At 67.8% G+C, this 21,794-nt stretch overlaps 4 protein-coding genes across 9 annotated transcripts; all 4 read right to left on the reverse strand.

Moving 5' to 3' along the window:
* Positions 1-89: 89 nt before the first annotated feature.
* UBE2M (ubiquitin conjugating enzyme E2 M) lies at positions 90-2,603 on the reverse strand. Its single transcript, XM_068136705.1, has 3 exons — positions 1,629-2,603; positions 794-888; positions 90-254 (listed from the first exon to the last, which is right to left on the reverse strand). Exons 1-3 carry the CDS (start codon positions 1,735-1,737, stop codon positions 138-140), a joined length of 321 nt encoding a protein of 106 aa, XP_067992806.1. The 5' UTR covers positions 1,738-2,603; the 3' UTR covers positions 90-137.
* A 458-nt stretch (positions 2,604-3,061) lies between these two features.
* Positions 3,062-10,750, reverse strand: TRIM28 (tripartite motif containing 28). 4 transcript variants are annotated; one of them, XM_068136699.1, is made up of 17 exons: positions 10,492-10,750; positions 9,542-9,654; positions 9,285-9,417; positions 8,931-9,066; positions 8,538-8,654; positions 8,316-8,430; positions 7,871-8,017; positions 7,402-7,516; positions 7,249-7,298; positions 6,907-6,937; positions 6,475-6,514; positions 5,924-6,113; positions 5,450-5,685; positions 4,415-4,523; positions 4,220-4,294; positions 3,959-4,093; positions 3,062-3,347 (listed from the first exon to the last, which is right to left on the reverse strand). In XM_068136699.1, the coding sequence occupies exons 1-17, from the start codon at positions 10,691-10,693 to the stop codon at positions 3,207-3,209; spliced, it is 2,085 nt and encodes a 694-aa protein (XP_067992800.1). In that variant the 5' UTR covers positions 10,694-10,750; the 3' UTR covers positions 3,062-3,206. The 4 variants fall into 4 exon arrangements, 3 of the variants coding, with proteins under 3 accessions (XP_067992800.1, XP_067992801.1, XP_067992802.1); XM_068136700.1 differs by having other exon boundaries at positions 3,959-4,045; positions 5,450-5,688; XM_068136701.1 differs by having other exon boundaries at positions 5,450-5,688.
* Positions 10,751-11,647: 897 nt separating this feature from the next.
* ZBTB45 (zinc finger and BTB domain containing 45) lies at positions 11,648-15,947 on the reverse strand. The gene is made up of 3 exons (XM_068136706.1): positions 15,876-15,947; positions 13,847-15,390; positions 11,648-12,026 (listed from the first exon to the last, which is right to left on the reverse strand). The coding sequence occupies exons 2-3, from the start codon at positions 15,321-15,323 to the stop codon at positions 11,665-11,667; spliced, it is 1,839 nt and encodes a 612-aa protein (XP_067992807.1). The 5' UTR covers positions 15,324-15,390; positions 15,876-15,947; the 3' UTR covers positions 11,648-11,664.
* A 314-nt stretch (positions 15,948-16,261) lies between these two features.
* Positions 16,262-21,522, reverse strand: LOC137440446 (ras-related protein R-Ras-like). 3 transcript variants are annotated; one of them, XM_068136702.1, is made up of 6 exons: positions 21,366-21,522; positions 19,888-19,975; positions 19,338-19,440; positions 18,760-18,868; positions 17,414-17,532; positions 16,262-16,948 (listed from the first exon to the last, which is right to left on the reverse strand). In XM_068136702.1, exons 1-6 carry the CDS (start codon positions 21,513-21,515, stop codon positions 16,324-16,326), a joined length of 1,194 nt encoding a protein of 397 aa, XP_067992803.1. In that variant the 5' UTR covers positions 21,516-21,522; the 3' UTR covers positions 16,262-16,323. The 3 variants fall into 3 exon arrangements, with proteins under 3 accessions (XP_067992803.1, XP_067992804.1, XP_067992805.1); XM_068136703.1 differs by lacking the exon at positions 18,760-18,868 and having other exon boundaries at positions 16,523-16,948; XM_068136704.1 differs by lacking the exon at positions 16,262-16,948 and having other exon boundaries at positions 17,218-17,532.
* Between the last annotated feature and the right edge of the window lie 272 nt (positions 21,523-21,794).

The following is a 21,794-nucleotide window of genomic DNA, read 5'->3' on the forward strand; positions in this document are numbered from 1 at the left end:
GTGAGATTTTGCTGGCCACAGGGGAGGTTTGGGTGGCCACAATTCAGGGCTGGGAACCTTCTGGTGGCGCAGGTGGGGGGTTGGTAGCCACAGGTGGGGGTTTAGGGGCCACAGGGCAGGGTTGGAGGGGACACAATTCAGGGCTGGTGACCTCCTGGTGGCCCCGGGTGGGGTTTTGGTGGCCACAGGGGAGGTTTGGGTGGCCCAGCACTGACCTTGAAGCTGAAGACGAATTTGCCTCCCTTGTAGAAGCCCTGCAGGGGACAGCAGCAGAGATCACCTGGGGGCCAGCAGGCTGGGCACAGCCTGCAGCACGCTGGGGATGCCACCAGGGGGCGCCAGGGGCCCGAGGGGACAGGGAGGGGACAAGGGGGAAGGGGGCTGAGGAAGCAGGGGGGAGGACAAAGGAATGGTCTGCAGGTGGTGGGGAGGGGGTGGCAGGAAGGGGACAGAGAAGGGACAGGAGAGAGGGGACCAAGGAAGGTGGAGAGCAGAGGAAGGGCCTGGGGCTAGGGGGGGCAGGGGGGGGATGGATGGGGAGCAGGGGGGGTGGCAGAGGGGCGTGAGGGAGGGCCAGGGGGGCGGGAGGTGTGAGGGAGGGGTGGCAGGGGAGTGTGAGGGGCTGCCGGGGGGTGCCAGGGGGTGTCAGGGGCTGACCTCGTTGGGGCAGATGAGCAGCCGGAAGTGCAGGGGGTGGCAGGGGGGGTGGCGGGGGGGGGTGGCGGGGGGGGTGGCGGGGGGGGTGGCGGGGGGGGTGGCGGGGGGGGTGGCGGGGGGGGTGGCGGGGGCTGACCTCGTCGGGGCAGATGAGCAGCCGGAAGTGCAGGAGGTCGTCCTGGTCGCTGAAGTCGATCTCGCAGGTCTTGGGCAGGTTCAGCTCATTGATGTCTGAGGGCACAGGGCACGGCTTGGGCACAGCCTGGGCACAGCTTGGGCACAGCCTGGGGCACAGCCTGGGCACAGCCTGAAGCTACTGGGGATAGCCTGAGGCCACTTGGGGACACCTAAGGGGATGCCTGGAGGGGACAGGAGAGGACCCCTGGGGGCACAAGGGGACATTGGGGGGACACCAAGGGACAGTGGGGGGCGTGGGGAGGCGACACAGGGGACAGGATGGGATGGGGAGGGGCGTGAGGAGGGCACAGAAGGGACACCTGCAGGGACAGGAGGAGACATTGTGGGGGACACAGAAGGGACCCAGGAGGCTGCAGCCCCTCCAGCTGTGTCCCATCCCCCAGAGAGCCTCCCAGTGCCCTGCCAGGGCCAGACGGGGGGGGAGGTGGAGCCCCCAGTAGGACCTGACCGGGACCAGCACCCAGCCCCACAGCAGAGCCTTTCTTACTGGTCCCAGCCCCACCCTGCCCCTTCACTGCTCTCAGCCTTTGCTTCTCTCAGCTCCTTACTGACCTCACTTCACTGCTCCCAGCCGAGGCCTTACCGGTCCCAGCTCCTCCTCCCACCCCCAATCCCCTTACTGGTCCCAGTTCCTTTCCCCACTCCCCTTACGGGTCCCAACCGCCCCCCCGCCTCCCCTTCCCCCTTCAGTGCTCCCTTCCCCTCCCTTCCCTTCCCCTCCCTTCCCTTCCCCTCCCTTCCCCCCTCCTCCCCTCCCCTCCCCCCGCCGCCACCTTTCTGGATCCGGAGCTGCGCGGCCGAGGCCTTTTTGCTGCTGCCTTTGGTGCCCCCCGCGGATTCCTCCTCCTTCTTCTGCTGCTTCAGCGTGAAGAGCTTGATCATCCTGCCGGGCCCGGGGCCGGCGCCGGCGGCCGGGCGAGGCCCCCCCGGGCGCGGGGAAGCGGCGGCGGCGGCGGGAGAGAGGGAGGAGGAGTAGGAGGAGAAGAAGAAGAGGCGAAGAGAACCCCCGGTGGCGGCGGCAGCTCAAAGGCCGGCGGCGGCTTCGGCCCCGGGGGGCAGCTGAGGGGAGGAGGGAAGGGACTCGGCCACGGCCGGCGCCGCTCGGCCACTTCCGGAAGCGCTTCGGGAGCCGGCCGGAAGCGGCTGCGGGGAGCTTCCGGCAGGGGGCAGCGCGGGGCAGCGCCGCGGCTCGGCAAGACCCGGGCAGGAGCTCGGCAAAGCTCTGGCGCGGGACGGGGCCGGGGGCAGAGGGGTGGGCGCGCGGAGAACTTCGGGGAAGTTCGGAGAACTTCGGAGAGCTCCGGAAGAGGGCAGTGCAGCCCGCGGAGGCGCCAGGGGGCGGGGCTCGGGATAGCGCGGGGGGGGCGGGGGGAGGGGAGGTCAGGGAACTTGGAAGGGGTTCGGAGAACTTCGGAGGGGTTCGGGAAAGGAGCAGGGGAGGGGCTCGGAGGAGCTCGGGGCGGAGGTCCGGAGGGGAGCTGGGGAGGGGTCAGAGGACTTGGAAGGGCTCGGAGGACCTCGGAGGGGTTGGGGAAGGGGCCGCGAGGGGAGGGCGCAGGCGGAAGGGCAGCGGAGCCGTTCCGGGGCTGCCTCGGGGGTTGCCGGGAGAGCGTTCGGCTCTTTCCGGAAAGCGCTCGGGGGCTGTCGGAGCACGGGGCGGCTCCGGAGGGTTTCGCTCTCTCCGGTATGTGCCGAACGTTGCCGAGCGACTCCCCGGGCAGCGCCGGCTCCTCCCGGGGCGGCCCTGGGGCCGGCTCGCTGCGGAGCGCTTCGGCTGGCTGCGGAAGGAGGCTGCGCGCCTTCGGCTCCTCAATGAACCCTTCGGCTCCTCCCGGCTCGCCTCGGCCCTTTCCGGTCCAGGCCTTCCCCCTTTCCCTTCGCGCCTCACGGCAGAGACCCCCTGGCCTCTGCCCCCCCGCCCCCTGCTCTTTCCGAGCTGCTCCGGTGCTCCCTGGACGCTTTTTGCCCACAGCCTATCCCGCGGGGGGGCGGGGCCTTAAAGCACCAATCCCAGCTGGCTCGGAGGGCGGGACTTCCGCTCTGTGCCCTGCGGGCGCCGCCACCTTTGCTCAGGAGCCGTACGGCAGGAAGGGCGCAGCCGGACCCGGGCCCCCGGCTCGGCGCCACTCGCTCCCAGGCCGGCCCCAGCCCAGCTCCAGCCCCAGCCCAAGCTCCAGCCCCAGCCTCAGCCTAACTTCAGCCCCAGTCCAGCTCCATGGCTTTATTCCGGGCCCCACCCTGAGGCCCCCCGGGGCAGGGAGGCCTCAGGGGGCAGCAGCTGAGAGGAAGCTGTGGGGGGGGGAGGGTCACAGCCAGGTCCCCAGCTCCTGTTGGGGGGGAGGGGTAGGTCCTCAAGGTCCTGGGGGGCTGTCTGGGACCCCCCCCGGGAGGGTCTGGGGCCTGACCCACAGCTTGTGGTCGCCGAAGGCTGCGTTGAGCTGAGCCTCGAAGAAGCTCTGCAGGCCCAGGATGGATTGGACGTCAGCCTTGTCCTGCAGGGGGAAGGGCAGGGGGCACAGGGGGTCAGGGGGATGCTGGGGGCACCCCCAGGGCGCAGAGGGGGCCCCCCAAAGGCTGAGGTGAAACAGAAGCCACACCAGGTGGGCCTGAGGATGGGGCCCTAGGGGCAGGGGGGGAAGGGCCCCGGGGCTGGGGGCCCAGGTGAAGTGTTGGGGGGGAGTTGGTCAGAGGTCAGGGAGGGAGCAGGGAGTGGGAAAGAGATCAGGAAGGGAGGAGATCCCTAAGGATCCTCCTGAAGGCGAGGAGGGATCCTGGTGAGGGGGGTGGAAGGGTGCTGTTGGGGACGTGTGGGAGGGATCAGGAGGGGATTAGATCCCTTGTGATCCCTCCCCTAGAAAGCAGGCTCCTGGGGAAGGAGGCTGGAGGAGACCTTTTGGGGGTAACTAAACACCTGGGAGGATTCTGGGGGGATCAGGAGGGGAGCAGATCCCTTGTGATCCCTCCTGCCAGGCACAGGTACCGGGGGAGGGGCTGGAGGGAGCGCTTCTGGGCGGTGAGTGAACAGCTGGGGGCGTTGGGGCTGGGCTCAGAGGGCTGGGGGGGCGCTGAGGGGGCAGTGGATCCCTGGGATCCCCCCAGGCACCTCGGTGAGGCGGTTGAACTGCTGGAGCATCCTCCAGAGGTCGCTGGCGAGCTCCTGGGGGCTGCGGTAGTTGGGGCTCAGCTTCTCCTGCAGCCGCGCCCGGATCAGCGTCAGGTCGATCCCCTCCTGCCCCTCCTGGGGGCAGAGCAGCCCCTCAGGGACCCCGCAGGGGGCCCAGCAGGGGGTCCAGCAGGGGGTCCCAGCAGGGGGGGCCAGAAGGGGCCGCCGGCCCGCAGGGGGCTCCCCGCGCCGGGCACTCACCAGGGCGCCGCAGAGGCGCTGCAGGGGCCGGCAGGGCTCGTGGCACAGCAGCTGCAGCAGGACGAACTCGCACCTCTGGGGGGCAGAGAGATCCCTCGATCCCCGCCCCAGCACCTGCCCCGCCCCGGCACCTGCCCCGCCCCAGCGCCTGCCCCGCCCCGGCGCCTGCCCGCCCCGGCGCCTGCCCCGCCCCACCTGCTGCTCCCAGGCGCTGAGCTTCCGGGGGGCTCCGTCCTGGCAGCCGGCAGCCAGCTCCTGCTCCGGGGGGGGCAGCTCCTGGCACAGCAAACATCTCCACTCCGGGCTGGGGAGGGAGCCACAGGGACCCACTGCAGGGACCTCGGCCTGCTCAGGGGGTCCTGGGCATGGGGGGCACCTGGGGACCTCCTGGGGGGCAGGCAGGTGAGAAGGGGCAGATCTCAGCCTGCCAGCTGGAGCCTGTGCTCAAGGGTTACCTGGGGACCTCCTGGAGAGCAAGGAGGTGACAAGGGGCAGTAGATCCCAGGGATCAAATACACCTGGGGTCCTCCTGGAGGGCAGGCAAGTGACCTGGGGCAGTGGATCTCACCCTGACAAGTGGATCCTGGACATGAGGGCTACCTGGGGACCTCCTAGAGGGCAGGGAGATGACAAGGGGCAGTGGATCCCAGGGATCCAGCCTACCTGGGGACCTCCTGGAGAGCAAGGAGGTGAGAAGGGGCAGTGGATCCCGGGGATCCAGCCTACCTGGGGACCTCCTGGAGGGCAGGCAGGTGGCATGGGGCAGTGGATCCCGGGGATCCAGCCTACCTGGGGACCTCCTGGAGAGCAGGCAGGTAGCATGGGGCAGTGGATCCCGGGGATCCAGCCTACCTGGGGACCTCCTGGAGGGCAGGCAGGTGGCATGGGGCAGTGGATCCCGGGGATCCAGCCTACCTGGGGACCTCCTGGAGGGCAGGCAGGTGAGAAGGGGCAGTGGATCCCGGGGATCCAGCCTACCTGGGGACCTCCTGGAGAGCAGGGAGGTGAGAAGGGGCAGTGGATCCCGGGGATCCAGCCTACCTGGGGACCTCCTGGAGGGCAGGCAGGTAGCATGGGGCAGTGGATCCCAGGGATCCAGCCTACCTGGGGACCTCCTGGAGGGCAGGCAGGTGAGAAGGGGCAGTGGATCCCGGGGATCCAGCCTACCTGGGGACCTCCTGGAGAGCAGGGAGGTGAGAAGGGGCAGTGGATCCCGGGGATCCAGCCTACCTGGGGACCTCCTGAAGGGCAGGCAGGTGGCAGTCCAGGTGGTAGCAGTGCTCGCAGCGGTCACACATCACCACGGCCCCAGCCTGGCAGCAAACTCTGCAGCAGGAGACCCCAGGCCCGGGGGGTGGGGCTGGGGGGGCAGAGGATCCAGTGCCGGGGGGGGGCGGCCCAGGCCGCTGCTCCACCTGTAGCCCCTGGGGCTTGGTTTCCCCAATGGCCACCTCCAGCTGCTCCTCCTGCTGGGGAGAGTGGGGGGAGGGAGGAGCTGTGAGGGGCTGGGGGATCCCCCCCTTGACTCTGGGGCATGAGAGAGATGAGGGAGCTGGGGGATCCCCCCCTTGATGCTGGGGGGCTGGGGGGGAGCAGGGAGCTGGGGGATCCCCCCCTTGATGCTGGGGGGAGAGCAGGGAGCTGGGGGATTGGGGGATCCCCCCCTTGATGCTGGGGGGGAGCAGGGAGCTGGGGGATCCCCACCTTGATGCTGGGGGGCTGGGGCTGCAGCCCCCTCTCGATGACAATGAGGTTGAAGTCCCTGGCAGAGGTCCCAGGGAAGACTCTGAACACAGGGGGCTGGGAGCCCCCCCCTAGGTCCAGCTCCAGCCGCTCCAGTGCCACGCGAGGAACCTTCCGCAGCTGCCCACTGGGGGGCGCCAGGGGCTGCCTCCTGCCCGAGGGAAATGGGGGGGGACCTGGTCAGCTGCTGGGAACAGAGAGGGAGCAGGGATCCCAGGAAGCTGGGGGGGATCCCAGGAACGGGGTGGGGGGGGAAGAGAGGAAGGAAGAAGAGATCCCAGGAAAGGGGGGGGAAGGAGCCCAAGGAATCAAGGGGAAAGGGAGCCCTGGTGGGGGGCAAAGGGAGCCCTGGTGGGGGGCAAAGGGAGACTGAGGGATAGGGAAGGGATGGGCACAGAGGGTCAAGGGACAGCAGCAGCCCAGAGCCATCTCCTCGTGAAGGGCACAGGAGGGGGCACCCCAGGACAGGGAGAGCAGGGCCAGGGCTGCTCCCACCCCCACCCCCACCCCACCTCTTGCCTCCTGGGCCAGCAGCTTCCGGGGGGCTGTTGCCTGCAGGCAGAAAGCAGCCAGCTGGGCACGGCCCCAGCTGTGCCCCCAGGGTCACCCTCCCCCCGCCCCTTGGAGCCCCTCAGTGCCAAGCCCTCCCCTGGGCCACCCCCTCAGTGCCCCCCCCAAGGGTCCCCTCAGAGTACCCCCACTGCCACCCCCTCGTGCCAAACACGCAGTGCCCCCCAGTATCCCCCCAGTGCTGCCCCCTCCCCAATACCCCCAGTGCCCCCCCAGTGCCCCAGCCCAGTGTCCTCCCAGTGCCCCCTCAGTGCCACCCCCTCCCCCCTGTCCCCTCAGTGCCCCCCCCCCCAGTGCCCCCTGTTGCCCACCAGTGCCACCCCCCAGTGCCCCTCAGTGCCACCCCCTCCCCAGCGCCCCCCGCTGGCACTCACTCAGCTGGCTGGGGGCAGGGGTCTCGGCCGTCTGGGGGCACAGGTGGGGAGGGAACAGTTGGGGACACCTCTGCCCCTCCCCTGCCAGGCAGGAGTGTGGCAGGGGGAGGGCTGAGCCCTGAGGGGGGCCCTCGAGGGGGCTGTCCCCTCCCTGCCCCTCCTCAGCCCTGCTTTGGGACCCCCTGGGCGGGGGGTCATAGATGGGGAGACTCAGCTGCTGAGCATGGCAGGGCTGGGAGAGGGGACCCTGGAGGAGACCATTACGAGGGGATTCTGGACAGGCCCCCCCTGACCCCTCCACCTCCCCCCCCCCCGAAAGTATCCCCAGCCCTGGGGTGGTACCTGGGGGCTGGGGGACAAGGAGGGGACTCCGTGCTCCAGGACGATGGAACCTGGTGGGGGTGGGGCACATGGGACAGAAAGGGTTAAAAGGGGAGGGGGGGTGAAGAGGGAGGGGTTTGGGGTCCCCAAGGGGTCCCCAGGCTGTGCCCTTACCGAAGTTCTCAGCACTCTTGGTCCAGGCCTCCAGGTCCCACTGGAACTTGAGGGCCCCCTGGGGCTCCACAGGCTCCACCACCACCCCCAGGGCCTCCTGCAGCTGGCAGCAGATCTGCAGGGGGCAGGGAGGGGACACTGCAGACCAGGGTGGGGACACGGGGCAGGGGCTGAGGAGGGAGACACTGTGAGGGGGGAGACAGAGGGGCAGGTGGCAGCGACCATGGATGGCCTGAGGGGGATGGGGAGGAGGATGCAGGAGAGTGGTGGGACAGGGACTGAGGGGACACAGGGCAGCAAGCTGGGGACACTTGGGACATCAGAGGCCCCCTGTGGAGACCTCAAAGGGTCTACAGGGAGAGGGGGGGCCAAGGGGGGCACCACAGGGAGAGAGGGGGCCAAGGGGGGACTCCAGCAGGGCCCTGGGGGTGGTCCCAGGGGTGTGTGAGTGCTCCCCAGGGGTCCTCACCAGCTTCTTGGAGAGCAGCAGCGCCGCGGGGTCAGGGCTGGCCAGGGCGCGGGAGGCGAAGCGCAGGAGGTGCTCCTGGCGCTGCTGCAGCCCGGCCATGGCCCAGTGCTGCCTCTCCAGCCGCTCCTGCTGGCGCTCCAGCAGCCTCTGCCGGGGGACAGGCCCAGGGCACCGCTGCGAGCGGGGCCGGCAGCGCCCGCGGCCGGGCACGCCCCCGGGGGGCGGGGCTGCGCTGCCCTGGGCGTCACCCCCGGTCGGGCACGCCCCCGGGGGGCGGGGCTGCGCTGCCCTGGGCGTCACCCCCGGCCGGGCACGCCTCCGGGGGGCGGGGCTGCGCTGCCCTGGGCGTCACCCCCGGCCGGGCACGCCTCCGGGGGGCGGGGCTGCGCTGCCCTGGGCGTCACCCCCGGCCGGGCACGCCCCCGGGGGTCGGGGCTGCGCTGACCTGCGCGTCGCCGAGCAGCGCCTTGCTACGCTTGTTGAGCTCTCTCATGACCTGCAGGATCGCCACCTTCACCTCCACCTGCACCTTCTGCTGCACCTCCGCCACCTGCCGCAGGCTGCGAGGCACGGCCACGGCTCAGCGGGGCACGGCCCAGTGCCTGCCACCGCTCCTCCTGCCTCACCTCCTCCCTCTCCCCACCCCTGCTCCCCCCGGGGCACCTACAAGCCGCGGACCTCCTTGCTGGACCTCTGGAGCGTTGCATGTTTGTCCCCCAGGTGCTTCAGGAGGGTCACCAGGGTCTTGCGCTGGCTCCTGACGGCCTCCTCCAGGGGCTGGTACCTGGGGGGTGGGCGGCAGAAAGGAGGCTTGGGGAGGGTCCTGCCCCACCTGGGCTGCACCCAGGAGGCCTCAACTAAGGGAACTCAACCCAACAAACCTTGGCCAGGAAGACCCTGACCCAACCCAGGGCAGACCCTGACCAGGAGGCCTCAGCTAAGGGAAGTCAACCCAGAAGACCCCAACCCAGGAAGCCCTCGAGCCCAGAGCAGCCAAGAAGGAGCAATGAAGCTCTACTTAGGCAGCCTTAACGAAGGAGGGGCTGAGGGAGGCCCTCACTGGTGGTCCTTGTGGGCACCCAGCTGGCAGTGGCGGCAGGTGACAGCCTCACAGGCGGCACAGAAGAAGGCCAGGGGCTCCTGGTGGTGCACGGAGCAGAAGATGGGGCGGGAGGCATCCTTGGCCCTGCTGCTCTCTGGGGAGAGGGAGGAGCAGGGCTGAGGTCATCACGAGGTCGTCATGAGGTCGTCATGAGGTCGTCATGAGGTCACAGGCAGGGGTGGTGGCACTGGGGTGTGGGCAGGGCTGTGGCACCTCCAGGTGAGGCCATCGGGAGTGAGCACCACAGAGGTGGTGAAGAGCAGAAGCTGGAGGTGGGAGGGGGAGGGGCAGCGGGGTGGGGGAGGGGCAGACCTGCAGCCCGCAGGGTGTGGTCCTTGGTGTACTTGACCCTCTGGTGAGCCTCCACACAGGTGTCACAGAGCGGCTCGGAGCACTCCAGGCAGTAGCTGCTGGCAGCAGCATTGTCCTCACAGCTGGTGCAGCACTGGGGGCAGAGCAGAGAGGCACAGCCAGGGGTGAGGGCAGGGGGAGAGAGGGAGGGGAGACCAAAGGGGAAGAAGAGACCCCAAGGCAGTGGGGAAGAGAGGGGGAGACCCCGAGGGAGGTACCTGGCTGGGCCCAGGGCTGGGGGCAGCCTGCTGGGCACTGCTGTCCCTCAGGAAGAAGTTCTCTGTGACCTCCTCCAGGGCCCACAGCTGGTGGCAGAGAGGGCAGGAGACCACTGCCAGGAGAAGGACATCAGCAGGGGCAGACGCTGGGTTGTGGGGAGGAACCTCCTGGGGGGTCTCTCTGAGCCCTCCCCAGCCCAAGGGGAGACCCCAAAAGCTTTGGGGGGATGACCACCCAGGCATGGAGGCAGCTTGAGCCTGGGCCCCTCTGTGCTGCCCCTTGCACCCCCCACAGAGCTCCTGTACCCCCCAGGCTCCTTCCCCCTTTGCAAAGCTCTTTCCTCCCACCTCGGAGGTCCTTCCCTCTCCACAAAGCTCCCCTCCCCCCTCCCCCCTCCCGCTTCCCCATCTCCCCCCCAGGCTCCTTTCCCTCCCCGTGAGGCTCTTTATGCTCTCCACGAGGGTCTTCCCCGCTCCATGAAGCTCCTTTCGGCCTCCCCAAGGTTCCTTTGCTGCCCCTCCAAGGCTCTCTGCCCAGCACAACATTCCCTCAGCTCCTCCAGGGGGTCTGTGCCGCACTACAGAGCTCTCCACCCCCGCGGGGCTCCTTCCCCCCCGGTCTCCTTCGCAGGGCCCCTCTGCCCCTTAGGGCTGCTTCACCTCCCCAGGAGGCTCTTTGCCTCCCTGCAAAGCTGCTCCCCGCCCCCATAAAGCTCTCCTACCTCTCTGTGAGGCTTCTTTATGCCTCTCAGGGGATTCCTCTCTCCCCACAAACCTTTCACCTGCCCACGAGTCTCCTCCCCCACCTCCGCGGGGCTCTTTTCTCCTTCTACAGCCCTCCCCCGACCCTCCCCAGGAGGCTCGTTCCCCCCTTTAAAGTTCCTCCTCCTCCCCCCAGCTCTCCTTCTCCCTCCACAAGGCTCTTGCCCCTTCCCCCGGCCCGGCCTCACCTGCCCGCCCCGGGCCCGGAGCGGCGGCAGGCTGCGGGGAGGGCCTCAGGCAGTCCTTGCAGACCGAGTGGAGGCAGGGCAGCAGCCTCGGCTCCCTCTCGGCCTTCAGGCGGCCCCGGCAGAGCCCGCAGGATTCCAACAGATCCAAGGGATCCGCTCGCTTGGCCGCGGGATCGCCGGGATCCGGAGCAGGCCCCGACATGGCGCCGACCCCCGCGGCCCGGGGACCCCTCACGGCCACCACAGGCGGAAGCGGGGGCGGGAGCGAGTCGTGACTGACAGCGTGGGCAGCCAACGGGGGACGCCCTTGGCGGAGGGGAGGGCGGTACGGGAGGCGGCGATAGGTGGAGAACAAGGGAACGCCCGCCTCCAATCAGACCCCGCGGTGGGCGGGAGAGGAAAAAGCAGAGTCATTCAATAGGCGGAGGGAAGACTCTTGATTGACAGCGCTCTGAACCAATTGGCTTCTTCCTAAGCGCCCCCCGGCTTCCCTTGCCGATAAGCAAGGTCGGGAGCCATGAGGCGGGAAAGGAGCTGGACCAATCAGCGGGGCAGTTACCCGGCGAAGGCGAGGATTGGCAAGCTGGGAGCGAAACGCAGCCAATCGGATTCAAGGGTCTTGCGGGGGAGGCCGGGCAAAGGCCTTGGGGGGCGGGGAGAGGGCTGCGCTGAGCCGGGGGCGGGGCAACAACACTTGGGAGGGGCTGGGGGTGCGGCAGGGACTGGGGGTCTAGAAGGGGGCTGGGAGGGACGGGGGGGGGGGTCTAGAAAGGGGCTGGGGGGTGCTGGGGAGGGCCGGGGGGTGCTGGGGAGGGCCTGGGGAAGGACTGCAGTCTCCTCAGCACCATTCTCAGTTAGCTCCTTGGGGACAAGCAGCCAAGGGCTGCCCCAAGCCTGCTGCGGTGGCCCTGGGGTCACATTTGGTCCTGCTGGGAGCTCATCAGCATCTCAGAGGTTTGAGGAGCTCCAAAGGCCACCATGGATGTCCTGGGGTGGCCACAAGGTCCCAGTTTGATCTTGTTAGGGGCCCATCAGCATCTCAGGCTGGAGGAGCTCCCAGGGCACCACCCAAAGGCCATCTGTGGTGGCTACAAAGCCTCAGTTTGGTCCTGTTGGGCTCCCATCAGCATCTCAGAGGCCTGAAGAGCTCCAGAGGGACCTCCTGTGATGCCTTCAGCCCGAGTGAGCAGAGCCAGGCCCCTCAGCAGCAGGCCAGGTCACCAGCCCAGCCTCGGGAGGTGGCGCTGGGGGAGGTGGCAGTGGTGGCGCTGGAGGGGGCGGGCAGGGGTGGGTGGCGGCGGCGTGGCGCTCCAGCAGGGTGCGGTGGGAGAAGCCCTTGGAGCAGAGGTGGCACTGGAAGCGCTCAGGCCTGTGGGTCCTCATGTGGACGTTGAGGGAACTCTTCTGGGTGAAGCGCTTGCCGCAGACGGTGCACTGGAAGGCTCGGACCCCGGTGTGGGTCACCAGGTGCTTCAGCAGGTAGTCCCGCAGCGAGAAGCAGCGCCAGCAGATGGAGCACTGATGAGGCTTCTCCCCTGGGTGGGGGGGGATGGGCAACCACAGGTCACTTGGTGTGGGGCTCAATATGGGTCAACATAAGTCTATCTGGATCAATACAGGTCAAGTTGGGTCAAGGCAGGTCAAAGTGGGTCAATACAGGTCAGCATGGGTCAGTGAAAGCCAATATGGATCAACATAGGTCAATGTGGATCAATACAGGTCAAGGTAGGTCAATGCAAGTCAATGTCGGTCAATACAGAACTAGATAGGTCAACAGAAATCAACATGGATCAATACAGCTCAACATGGATCAATATGGCTCAAGGTGGGTCAATACAGGTCAAAGTGGATCAACATGGGTCAATACAGGTCAATATGCATCAATAGAGATCAAGGTTGGTCAGTACAAGTCAAGACGGATCAATACAGGTCAAGGTGGGTCAATAGAGGTCCAGGTGAGTCAACATGGGTTGATACAGATCAACATGGATCAATACAGGCCAAGGTGGGTCAATACAGGTCAGCACGGGTCAGTGAAAGCCAATATAAATCAACATAGGTCAATGTGAATCAATACAGGTCAAGATAGGTCAATGCAAGTCAGTATTGGTCAATACAGAACCAGATAGGTCAACACAGGTCAACATGGATCAATACAGCTCAAGGTGGGTCAATACAGGTCAAAGTGGATCAACATGGGTCAATACAGGTCAATATGCATCAATCGAGATCAAGGTTGGTCAGTACAAGTCAACACGGATCAATACAGGTCAAGGTGGGTCAATAGAGGTTCAGGTGAGTCAACATGGGTTGATACAGATCAACATGGATCAATACAGGCCAAGGTGGATCAACATGGGTCAATACAGGTTAACGTGCATCAGTAGAGATCAAGGTTGGTCAGTACAAGTCAACGCGGCTCAATACAGACCAAGGTTGGTCAATACAGGTCAAGATGGGTCAACAGAGGTCAAGGTGAGTCAACATGGGTCAATACAAGTCAACATGGATCAGTACAGATCATGGTTGGTCAATACAAGTCAAGATGGATCAATCCAATTAAGATGGGTCAAGGTTGTTCAATACAGGTCAATTTGTGACAATATGGGTCAATACAGGTCAATGTGGGTCAATACAGGTCAATGTGGGGCAACATAGGTCAATAGAGATCAACATGGAGCAATGAAGGTCAAAATGGGTCAGGGTGGCTCAATACAGGTTAGTGTGGGTCAAGATGGGTCAATACAGGTGAAGGTGGGTCAATACAGATCAAGATGAGTCAATACAGGTCAACATGGGTCAATTCAGGTCAAGGTGGGTCAAGGTGGGGTCAATACAGGTGAAGTTGGGTCAGTAGAGGTCAAGGTGGGGTCGGTCAGTACAGGTCAAGGTGGGTCAATATGGATCAATAAAGGTCACTTGTGTCAACATCGATCACTGCAGGTCGCCATGGGTCAGGAAGTCAGCATGAGTGGACAGGGGCCAAGGAGGTGACCGTGGGTGGACAGGTGCCAAGGAGGTCAGCATGAGTGGACAGGGGCCAAGGAGGTGACCGTGGGTGGACAGGTGCCAAGGAGGTCAGCATGAGTGGACAGGGGCCAAGGAGGTGACCGTGGGTGGACAGGTGCCAAGGAGGTCAGCATGAGTGGACAGGGGCCAAGGAGGTGACCGTGGGTGGACAGGGGCCAAGGAGGTCCAGGCAAGTCCATCGCATTCCTTCCTCCCCCCACCCTCATCCACCACATCCCCCCCACCTCCTGCCCTTCCCCCAACCACCCTTCTACCTCCTCCCCCCTCCCAATGCCCTGCAGCCCCCAGGCTGTCCCCAGGGTGCCCCCCGGTGCCCCTCGCTCACCGGAGTGGATGAACAGGTGCTTGGTGTAGTTCTTGCGGGAGCTGAAGGTCTTCTGGCAGTGCCCACACTGGTAGGAGGCTTCAGGGCACCTCGAAGGTCCAGCTTGGGCTACCCCAGCACCCACGGTGCCACCACCACCACCCCCAGCACCCAGCCAAGCCTTGGCGCCCACGGTGCCACCACCACCACCCCCAGCACCCAGCCAAGCCTCGGTGCCCACAGTGCCACCACCCCCAGCACCCAGCCAAGCCTCGGTGCCCACAGTGCCACCACCACCACCCCCAGCACCCAGCCAAGCCTCGGCGCCCACAGTGCCACCACCACCACCCCCAGCACCCAACCCAACCTCGGTGCCCACGGTGCTGCCACCAGCCCCAGCACCCAGCCAAGTCTCGGCACCCACAGTGCCACCACCACCACCCCCAGCACCCAACCCAACCTCGGTGCCTATGGTACCACCACAATCATCAGCACCCAACCCAACCTCAGTGCCCACTGGTGGTGCCCCTAACCCTAACCCAGTGCCCATGGTGCCACCACCCCCAGCACCCAACCCAACCTCAGTGCCCATGGTACCACCACCCCCAGCACCCAACCCAACCTCAGTGCCCACTGGTGGTGTCCCCAACCCAGCCCCAGCGCCCCCTGATGTGTTGGCAGCAGCGGTAGTGGTGGTGGTGGCGGTGGCAACCACCTTGCCCCCACAGCTTGCTGCCCCTCTGGGTGCCCCCAGGCCAGGCTCAGCTCCAGGCTTGGCCATGTCCTCGGCAGCCCAGGGCAGGAGGAAGGCCTCAGGGAAGGCCTCGGTGGCACCGAACTGTGGCGCCGGCTCCTCAGCGGCCGACAGCGGCGCCGGGAAAACTCCTTCAGCGCCAGCGCTGGCACCGCCACCACCACCCTCCTCCTCCTCTCCCTCCTCTCCCTCCTCCTCCTCCTCCTCCCCCTCCTTCCCCGGCAGCCAGAGCCTCACCGGCCGCCTCTGCTTGCGGCTGTGGCAGGAGGGGTTGGCCGCCCCCAGCCCCCAAGGCCCTGCCGGCTCCTCCGCCCCTCGCGGCATCACCACCACCACCTCCTCCCGAGGCGCCCCCAGGGCGGCCGGCACCGCGCCGCCCCCCAGCAGGATCCTGGTGCACTCCTCGATCACCGCCCGGATCTGCAGCACCGAGGCCGCCGTCAGCAGCTGCAGGGCCTCGGAGGGCGCCACCGCCAGGCGGCCGCTGTAGAGGAAGCGCACCAGGCGGCGCAGGGCGGCGGCGGGCACGGCGGCGGGCACCTCGATGGCCGAGTGGCCCAGCAGCAGCTTGTCGTGGAAGAAGGGGCTGCCGGCGGCCAGCACGCAGCGGTGCGCCCGCAGCGTGGCCTCCCGCGCCCGCAGCGTCACGTCGCAGAAGAGGCCTCCCAGCCGCTGCCCCTCCAGCCGCGCCAGCAGCGAGCGCCCGAAGGCCTGCAGCCGGATGTGGTGCACCGCCTCCGGCATGGCGCCCGCGGGGCGGCACGGGGGCGGCACGGGGGTTAGGGGCTGGGCAGAGGCGGTGGTGGTGCAGCTGTGGAGAGGAGAGAACGGGGTTGGGAGGCTGAGGGTGGCAGAGAAGCGGTGAGGAGACCTGGGCGGGGCTCGGGCGGGGCTCGGGCGGGGCTCAGGTGGGGCTCGGGGCGGGGTCAGAGCATCTCTGAGGGCATCGGCAGGGCCTGGGCACAGCCCCGAGGGGTGGGGAAGACCCTGAGGAGTCCCTGGGGGCTGGGGGTCAGCACTGAGGGCAGGGCTGGGGACAGCCAGTGGGAGGTGCCCGGGGCAGGGGACAGCCAATAGAAAGCCAGTAGGGGCTAGGGACAGCCAATGGGAGGCCACCAAGCGCTGGGGACACCCAGTAAGATACCTGCAGGGGCAGAGAGCACCCAATGGAGGTGCCCGGGGCAGGGGACAGCCAATGGGAGGTGCCCGGGGCAGGGGACAGCCAATAAGCAGCCCGCAGGGGCAGGGAGCAGCCAATGGGAGGCCCGCAGGGGCAGGGGGCGGGGCCTCACTCACCTCCCGCCGGAACCGCCGCCGGGCGCGAGCGCGGAGCCTCCGGAGCCACTTCCGGTCAGCGCGCGCGTCACTTCCGGCCCCGCCCCCCGCGGCGCCCGGGGGGGACGAGGGGCAACGGCGTGAGCCCGGCTGGCGCCGCGCGGTCCTAGCGCCCCCCCGCGGCCGCCTGGGGAAGGCAGCGCAGGGCAGGGGGCGCAGCCGGCAGGGGGCGCAGCCCTCAGGGCGCTGCGGGGATCCGCCCGGGGCCAGGGATCCGCTGCGGACCCCGGAGGGCTCCCCTGGGGCTGGGATCCGCTGCGGACCGCTCAGGGATCCGCGGGGAGAGGGCTCGGACCTGGGGGGCCCCGGGATGTGGGGGGGGGGTGTTGGACTTGGATGGGGGGGCAGACAACCTGGGGGGGTCCCCCCCTCCCTTCCCCTCCCAAGACCTCCTTTGGCTTTGAAGCTTTTATTGTGTGACCCCCCCAGACGGGGGGGGGCTGAGGATTGACATCAGCTGAGGGGGGAGGGGTCCCGGGGGGCCCCCAGGCTCGTGACATCGAGGGGGGGGGAAGGGGAGGCTGTGTGCATGGCCCCCCCCCGGGGTTGTTCTTGGGGGGGAGGTGCCCAAGCAAAGCTGGGGGAGCCCCCACCCCAAAAATAAATAAAGGGGAGGGGCTGGGAGCCTAAAGTGGGGGAGGGGCAGTGAAGGGGGGAGGGGCCCAGTGCTCTCCAGCCCCCCCCAAAATGGGAGGGAGTCTAACTTGGGGGGGGAGGGGGGAGGGCACTTGGGACCCCAAGAGGGGGGTTTAGGGGAGGTGCCATGGAGTGGGGGAGGGCTGCAATAGGTGGGGGAGGGGTTGGGGACCCCTGACTGGGGGGGGTGGTGGAGGCTGCTTGGCCCCCAGGAAAGGGGGGTTCTAAAATGAGAGGATCTGGGGTGGGGTCGGTGACATGACCTCCCCCAGGCCCCCCCAGCGCCCCCTTGGGGTTGGGGGGGGTCAGAGGAGGTTGCAGGGGCAGCGGGGGGGGTCCTTGGCGGGGGGGGGGGAGGGAGGGTAGCGGGGGGGGGGGCCTCCAGATCCCGGAACCTCCTGTGGGGAGGAAAGAGAAATGGGGGAGGGGGGAAGTCAATGGGGCTGGGGGGGGCCGTTAGTGGGGTGGGGGGGGTAGTGGGGGGGTGAGGGGGTTAAAGTGGGTCTGAAATGGGGCTGGGGGATTAAAGGGGGTCTGGGGGAGTGAAAATGAGTCTGGGCGGATTGGAGGGTCCGAGAGTTAAAGTGGGGCTGGGGAGGGTAAAGTGACTCTGAAATGGGTCTGGGGGCTTGCAGTGGGGTCTGAAGGGGTTAGCAGGGGGCTGGGGAGGTTAATGTGGGGTCTGGGGGGGTAGAATGGGTCAGGAATGGGTCTGGGGGGGTCAAGGTGAGGTGGGGGGGGGTCAGTGTGGGGCTGGGGGTGGCTCAGGTGAGTCTGGGGGCTCCAGGGGGCCTGTGGGGGGCAGTGTGAGGCCGGGGGGGTCGGTGTGGGTCTGGGGGGGTCTAGGGGTGGCCCCCCCCCACCTGACAGCCCTGACCAGCTCCTGGAAGGCCTCCTCCACGTTGAGCTGAGTCTTGGCCGAGGTCTCCAGGTAGCGCAGGCGGTGCTGGCGCGCGAAGGCCTGGGCCTCCTCCCGGGACACCTGGGGGGGGAGGGCAGAGGGGAGAAGGGGGGGGCTGGGGGGGCCCTGAACCTGCACAGTGCAGCCTCCAGGGCTCCCCAGCCAGCCCCTGGGCTCGGAGAGGCAGGGAGGGGCATCCAAGATAGCAACCAAGGGGGGGGGGAAGGGGAGCAAGATGGCGACCGAGGGGTGGTAGGATGGGGGGGAGGGGTGTGAGTGGGGCCCCAGGGGCGGGACTTCCTCTTTGGGGTGGGGCCAAGATGGCTGCCCTGTGCCCCAGGGGCGGGACTTCCTCTTCGGGGTGGGGCCAAGATGGCTGCCCTGTGCCCCAGGGGCGGGACTTCCTCTTCGGGGTGGGGCCAAGATGGCTGCCCTGTGCCCCAGGGGCGGGACTTCCTCTTCGGGGTGGGGCCAAGATGGCTGCCCTGTGCCCCAGGGGCGGGACTTCCTTTTTGGGGTGGGGCCAAGATGGCTGCCCTGTGCCCCAGGGGCGGGACTTCCTCTTCGGGGTGGGGCCAAGATGGCTGCCATGGCTTAAAGGGGCAGGAGTTGGGGTTCTAGGCTCCAAAAGGGGCGGGACTTCCTGTCCGGGGCCCCCAAAGGGGCGGGACTTGAGGGGGTTTATGGGGGGGGGTCCCAGGATACGGGGGGGAGTCCCTGGGGAGTCCCTGAGTGGCTTTAGGGGGGAGGGGGGGAAGGGTCCCAGCTTTTGGGGGGATCTCAGCTCTTTCTGGGGGGAGGGGTCCCAGGGGATTGGGGGGGGCACCCTGGGGGGGTCCCAGAGCTTTGGGGGTCCCTGAGTACCTTGGGGGGGAAGGGTCCCAGCTTGTGGGGGGGGGGGCAACTTATGGGGGTGGTCTCAGGGTTTGGAGGGGCTCAGGATTTGGGGGGGGTCTGAGAGGCTCCTTTTGGGGGGGGTCTCAGATCTGGGGGGATCCAGGGGGTCCCTGAGTGGCTTTTTCTGGGGGGGTGAAGGGATCCCAGATTGTGGGGGGGGTCTCAGCTTTCGGGGGGGTCCCAGGGGTGTGGGAGGGGGCTCGGGGGTTTTGGGGGCCCCCCCGGGTACCTGTCGGAGGGGGCTCAGGGGGTTTTGGGGTGCCCCCCTGGGGTACCTGTGGGAGGGGGCTCAGGAGGTTTTGGGGCCCCCCCGGGGGTACCTGTCGGAGGGGGCTCAGGGGGTTTTGGGGTCCCCCGGGTACCTGTCGGAGGGGGCTCAGGGGGTTTTGGGGGCCCCCCCCCAGGGGGTACCTGTCGGAGGGGGCTCAGGTCAGCCTTGTTGCCCAGCAGCACCACGGGGGTCCCCTCCCGGTCCTTCACCTGCAGGATCTGACCCAGCAGCCGCCCCAGGGCCCCGAAGCTGGGGGGCCGGGGGGAGCGGGCGGGGGAGGCAGGAAGTTTAGGGGGGTCCGGGGGGGGAATGGGGGCAGGTTTGGGGGGGGCAAGGGGATATGGGGGGGCTGGAGGCAGGTTTAGGGGGGTCCAGGGGGGCAATGGGGAGGCTGGGGGTGGGGTTGGGGGTGCCGGGGGGGAATGGGGGCAGGTTTGGGAGGGTCCAGGGAGGAATGGGGGGTCTGGGGGTGGGTCTGGGGGTCCAGGGGGGGGAATGGGAGGGCTGGGAGGGGTTGGGGAGGCCAGGGGATAGGGGGGGCTGGGGGTGGGGTTTGGGGTGCGGGGGGGGGGGGTGTCACGGAGCAGCTTTCAGGGCACAACTGCCTCAGCTCCGGGGGTCTCCTTCCCCATTTCTTGGGGTCCCCCTCCCCTCATTTCTGGCTTCCCCTCCTCCCACTTTGGGGGTCCCCTGCCCCAGTTTTTGGGCCCCCCCTCACCTCCTCCTGTCGTCGATGGCAAACACCAGCAGGAAGCCTTCCCCCCCCCGCAGCTGCTGCTGCCTCTGCACCCCAAAATCCTCCTGCCCAGAGGTGTCCACGACTGGGGGGGACCCCAAAACATAGTTGGGGGGAGGGAGGGTGCCCCAAAAACTTCCCTGGGACTCCTCCACCCAAGCACCTTAAAATCCCCTCTGAGACCCCCCCCCCCGGCACCCCAAAATCCCCTTTAGGAGTCCCCTAGCACCCAAACCCCGCCTCTGGGACCCTCCCCAGCACCCCAAAACTCCTCCAGCACCCCCAGCTCCCCAAAACCACCTCTAGGACCGCCCCAGCACCCCGAAAGTCACCTCTGGGACCCCCCCAGCACCCCAAAATCCCTTCAGAGCCTCCCCCCGCACCCCAAAACTCCCCTCTGGGACCCCCCCAGCACCCTCAAAATCCCCTGTGGGCCACCCCGAGGTTTACCCCTTGGCGGGGGGGGGAGGGGCTGTGTTGGATCAAAGGGGGGGAAAGGTTGATTTAGGGGGGGGGTCCCCCAAAGTCTCACTGTGGAGGCAGGCAGGGAGGTGGTCGATGGTGCAGAGGGTGCTGTAGGAGTCCTCGATGGTGGGGGCGTGGTGGGGGACGAAATAGGACTGGGGGAGGGGGGAAAAAAAGGGGGAGGAACCCCCAAAATGTAATGGCGGGCACCTCAAGGGGGGCAGGGAGGTGAAGACTCTCCCCCCCACCCCGCACTTAAAGGGGGGCCCCAAAAGGGGGGGGGGGGAAAGGGAGAGAAGAGAGGGAGGAGGGGGGAGGCGGAGGGAGGAACGGGGCGGGAGGGGACACAAGCCGGTTTGAGGAGGGGGACTCCCGGTTTGGAGGGAGGAGGGGTCCCAATATGGGGAGGGGGGTCCCCGTTTGGAGGGAAGGGGTTCCGATTTGGGGAGGGGTCTTAGATTGGGAAGGAGGGTCCCAGTAAGGGGAGGGGGGTCCCTGTCCGGAGTGGGATCCCAGTTTGGGGAGGGGATCCCGTTATGAAGGGGGGGGTCCCAGTTAGGGCATCCTCCTCCCGGTTCTCCTACCCCTCTCCCAGTTTGGGTTGGGGGTGTCCCACTCCGGGGCTGCCCCCCAGTTTTGGGGGGTCCTTCTCCCCGTTTGGGGCAGTTCCTCTCTCAGACCTGGCTCCCTCCCGCAGTTTGCAGCTCCCTCTCCCAGCCCGGGGCTCTCCGTGGCAGTTTGGGTTGGGGGTGTCCCACTCCGGGGCTCCCTCTCCCAGCCCGGGGCTCTCCGTCCCAGTTTGGGTTGGGGGTGTCCCACTCCGGGGCTCCCTCTCCCAGCCCGGGGCTCTCCGTGGCAGTCTGGGTTGGGGGTGTCCCACTCCGGGGCTCCCTCTCCCAGCCCGGGGGGGTCTCTCCGTCCCAGTTTGGTTTGGGGGTGTCCCACTCCGGGCTCCCTCTCCCAGCCCGGGGCTCTCCGTGGCAGTCTGGGTTGGGGGTGTCCCACTCCGGGGCTCCCTCTCCCAGCCCGGGGCTCTCCGTGGCAGTCTGGGTTGGGGGTGTCCCACTCCGGGCTCCCTCTCCCAGCCCGGGGCTCTCCGTCCCAGTTTGGGTTGGGGGGTGTCTCACTCCGGGGCTCCCTCTCCCAGCCCGGGGGGGCTCTCCGTGGCAGTTTGGGTTGGGGGTGTCCCACTCCGGGCTCCCTCTCCCAGCCCGGGGCTCTCCGTCCCAGTTTGGGTTGGGGGTGTCCCACTCCGGGCTCCCTCTCCCAGCCCGGGGCTCTCCGTGGCAGTCTGGGTTGGGGGTGTCCCACTCCGGGGCTCCCTCTCCCAGCCCGGGGGGGCTCTCCGTCCCAGTTTGGGTTGGGGGTGTCCCACTCTGGGGCTCCCTCTCCCAGCCCGGGGCTCAGTCTCCGAGCCCGGGGGTCCCGGGGGTCCCTGTCCTCCCTGTCCGGGGGTCTCTCCCAGTTCGGGGGGGAGTTTCCTCTCCCATTCCCGGGGTCACCCCCTCCCAGTTCCCCCCTCCCCTCCCAGCCCCCCGCAGGTACCTGGGCGAAGCGCGCGCTCAGGGCGCTCTTCCCGACGCCCCCCGCCCCCAGCACCACCAGCTGGAGGCGCTCCGGGGGGGTCCCGCTCCCGGCTGCGACCCCCCGGGACCCCCCGCGGCGCTCCCAGCTCCGCTCCCAGCCCCGCTCCATGGTGCGCCCCGGGGGGGGCGCGGGGGCGGGGCCTCGGTGCTAATTTATGCAGGGCCACGCCCCCCTCCGGGCCGCTTTGGCCATAAAAGGGCGGGACCGGGGCGAGTGGGCGGGACTAGGGAAAAGGAGGCGGGGTTTGAGCACGGGATGGGAATGATGAAGGGTGGGGTTTGAAAGATGCATTCTGATTGGTCAGGGATAGGGAGTGGGTGGGGTTAGGAGCAGGGTTCTTTGAAAGGCTCTTTGAAGGGCTCATTTGCGATGAGCCTAGAAGGGGGC

The sequence above is a fragment of the Melanerpes formicivorus genome, unplaced genomic scaffold (assembly GCF_026170545.1).
Source record: "Melanerpes formicivorus ecotype bairdi unplaced genomic scaffold, bMelFor1.0.p_v2 SCAF_3017, whole genome shotgun sequence".
NCBI lineage: Eukaryota > Metazoa > Chordata > Aves > Piciformes > Picidae > Melanerpes > Melanerpes formicivorus.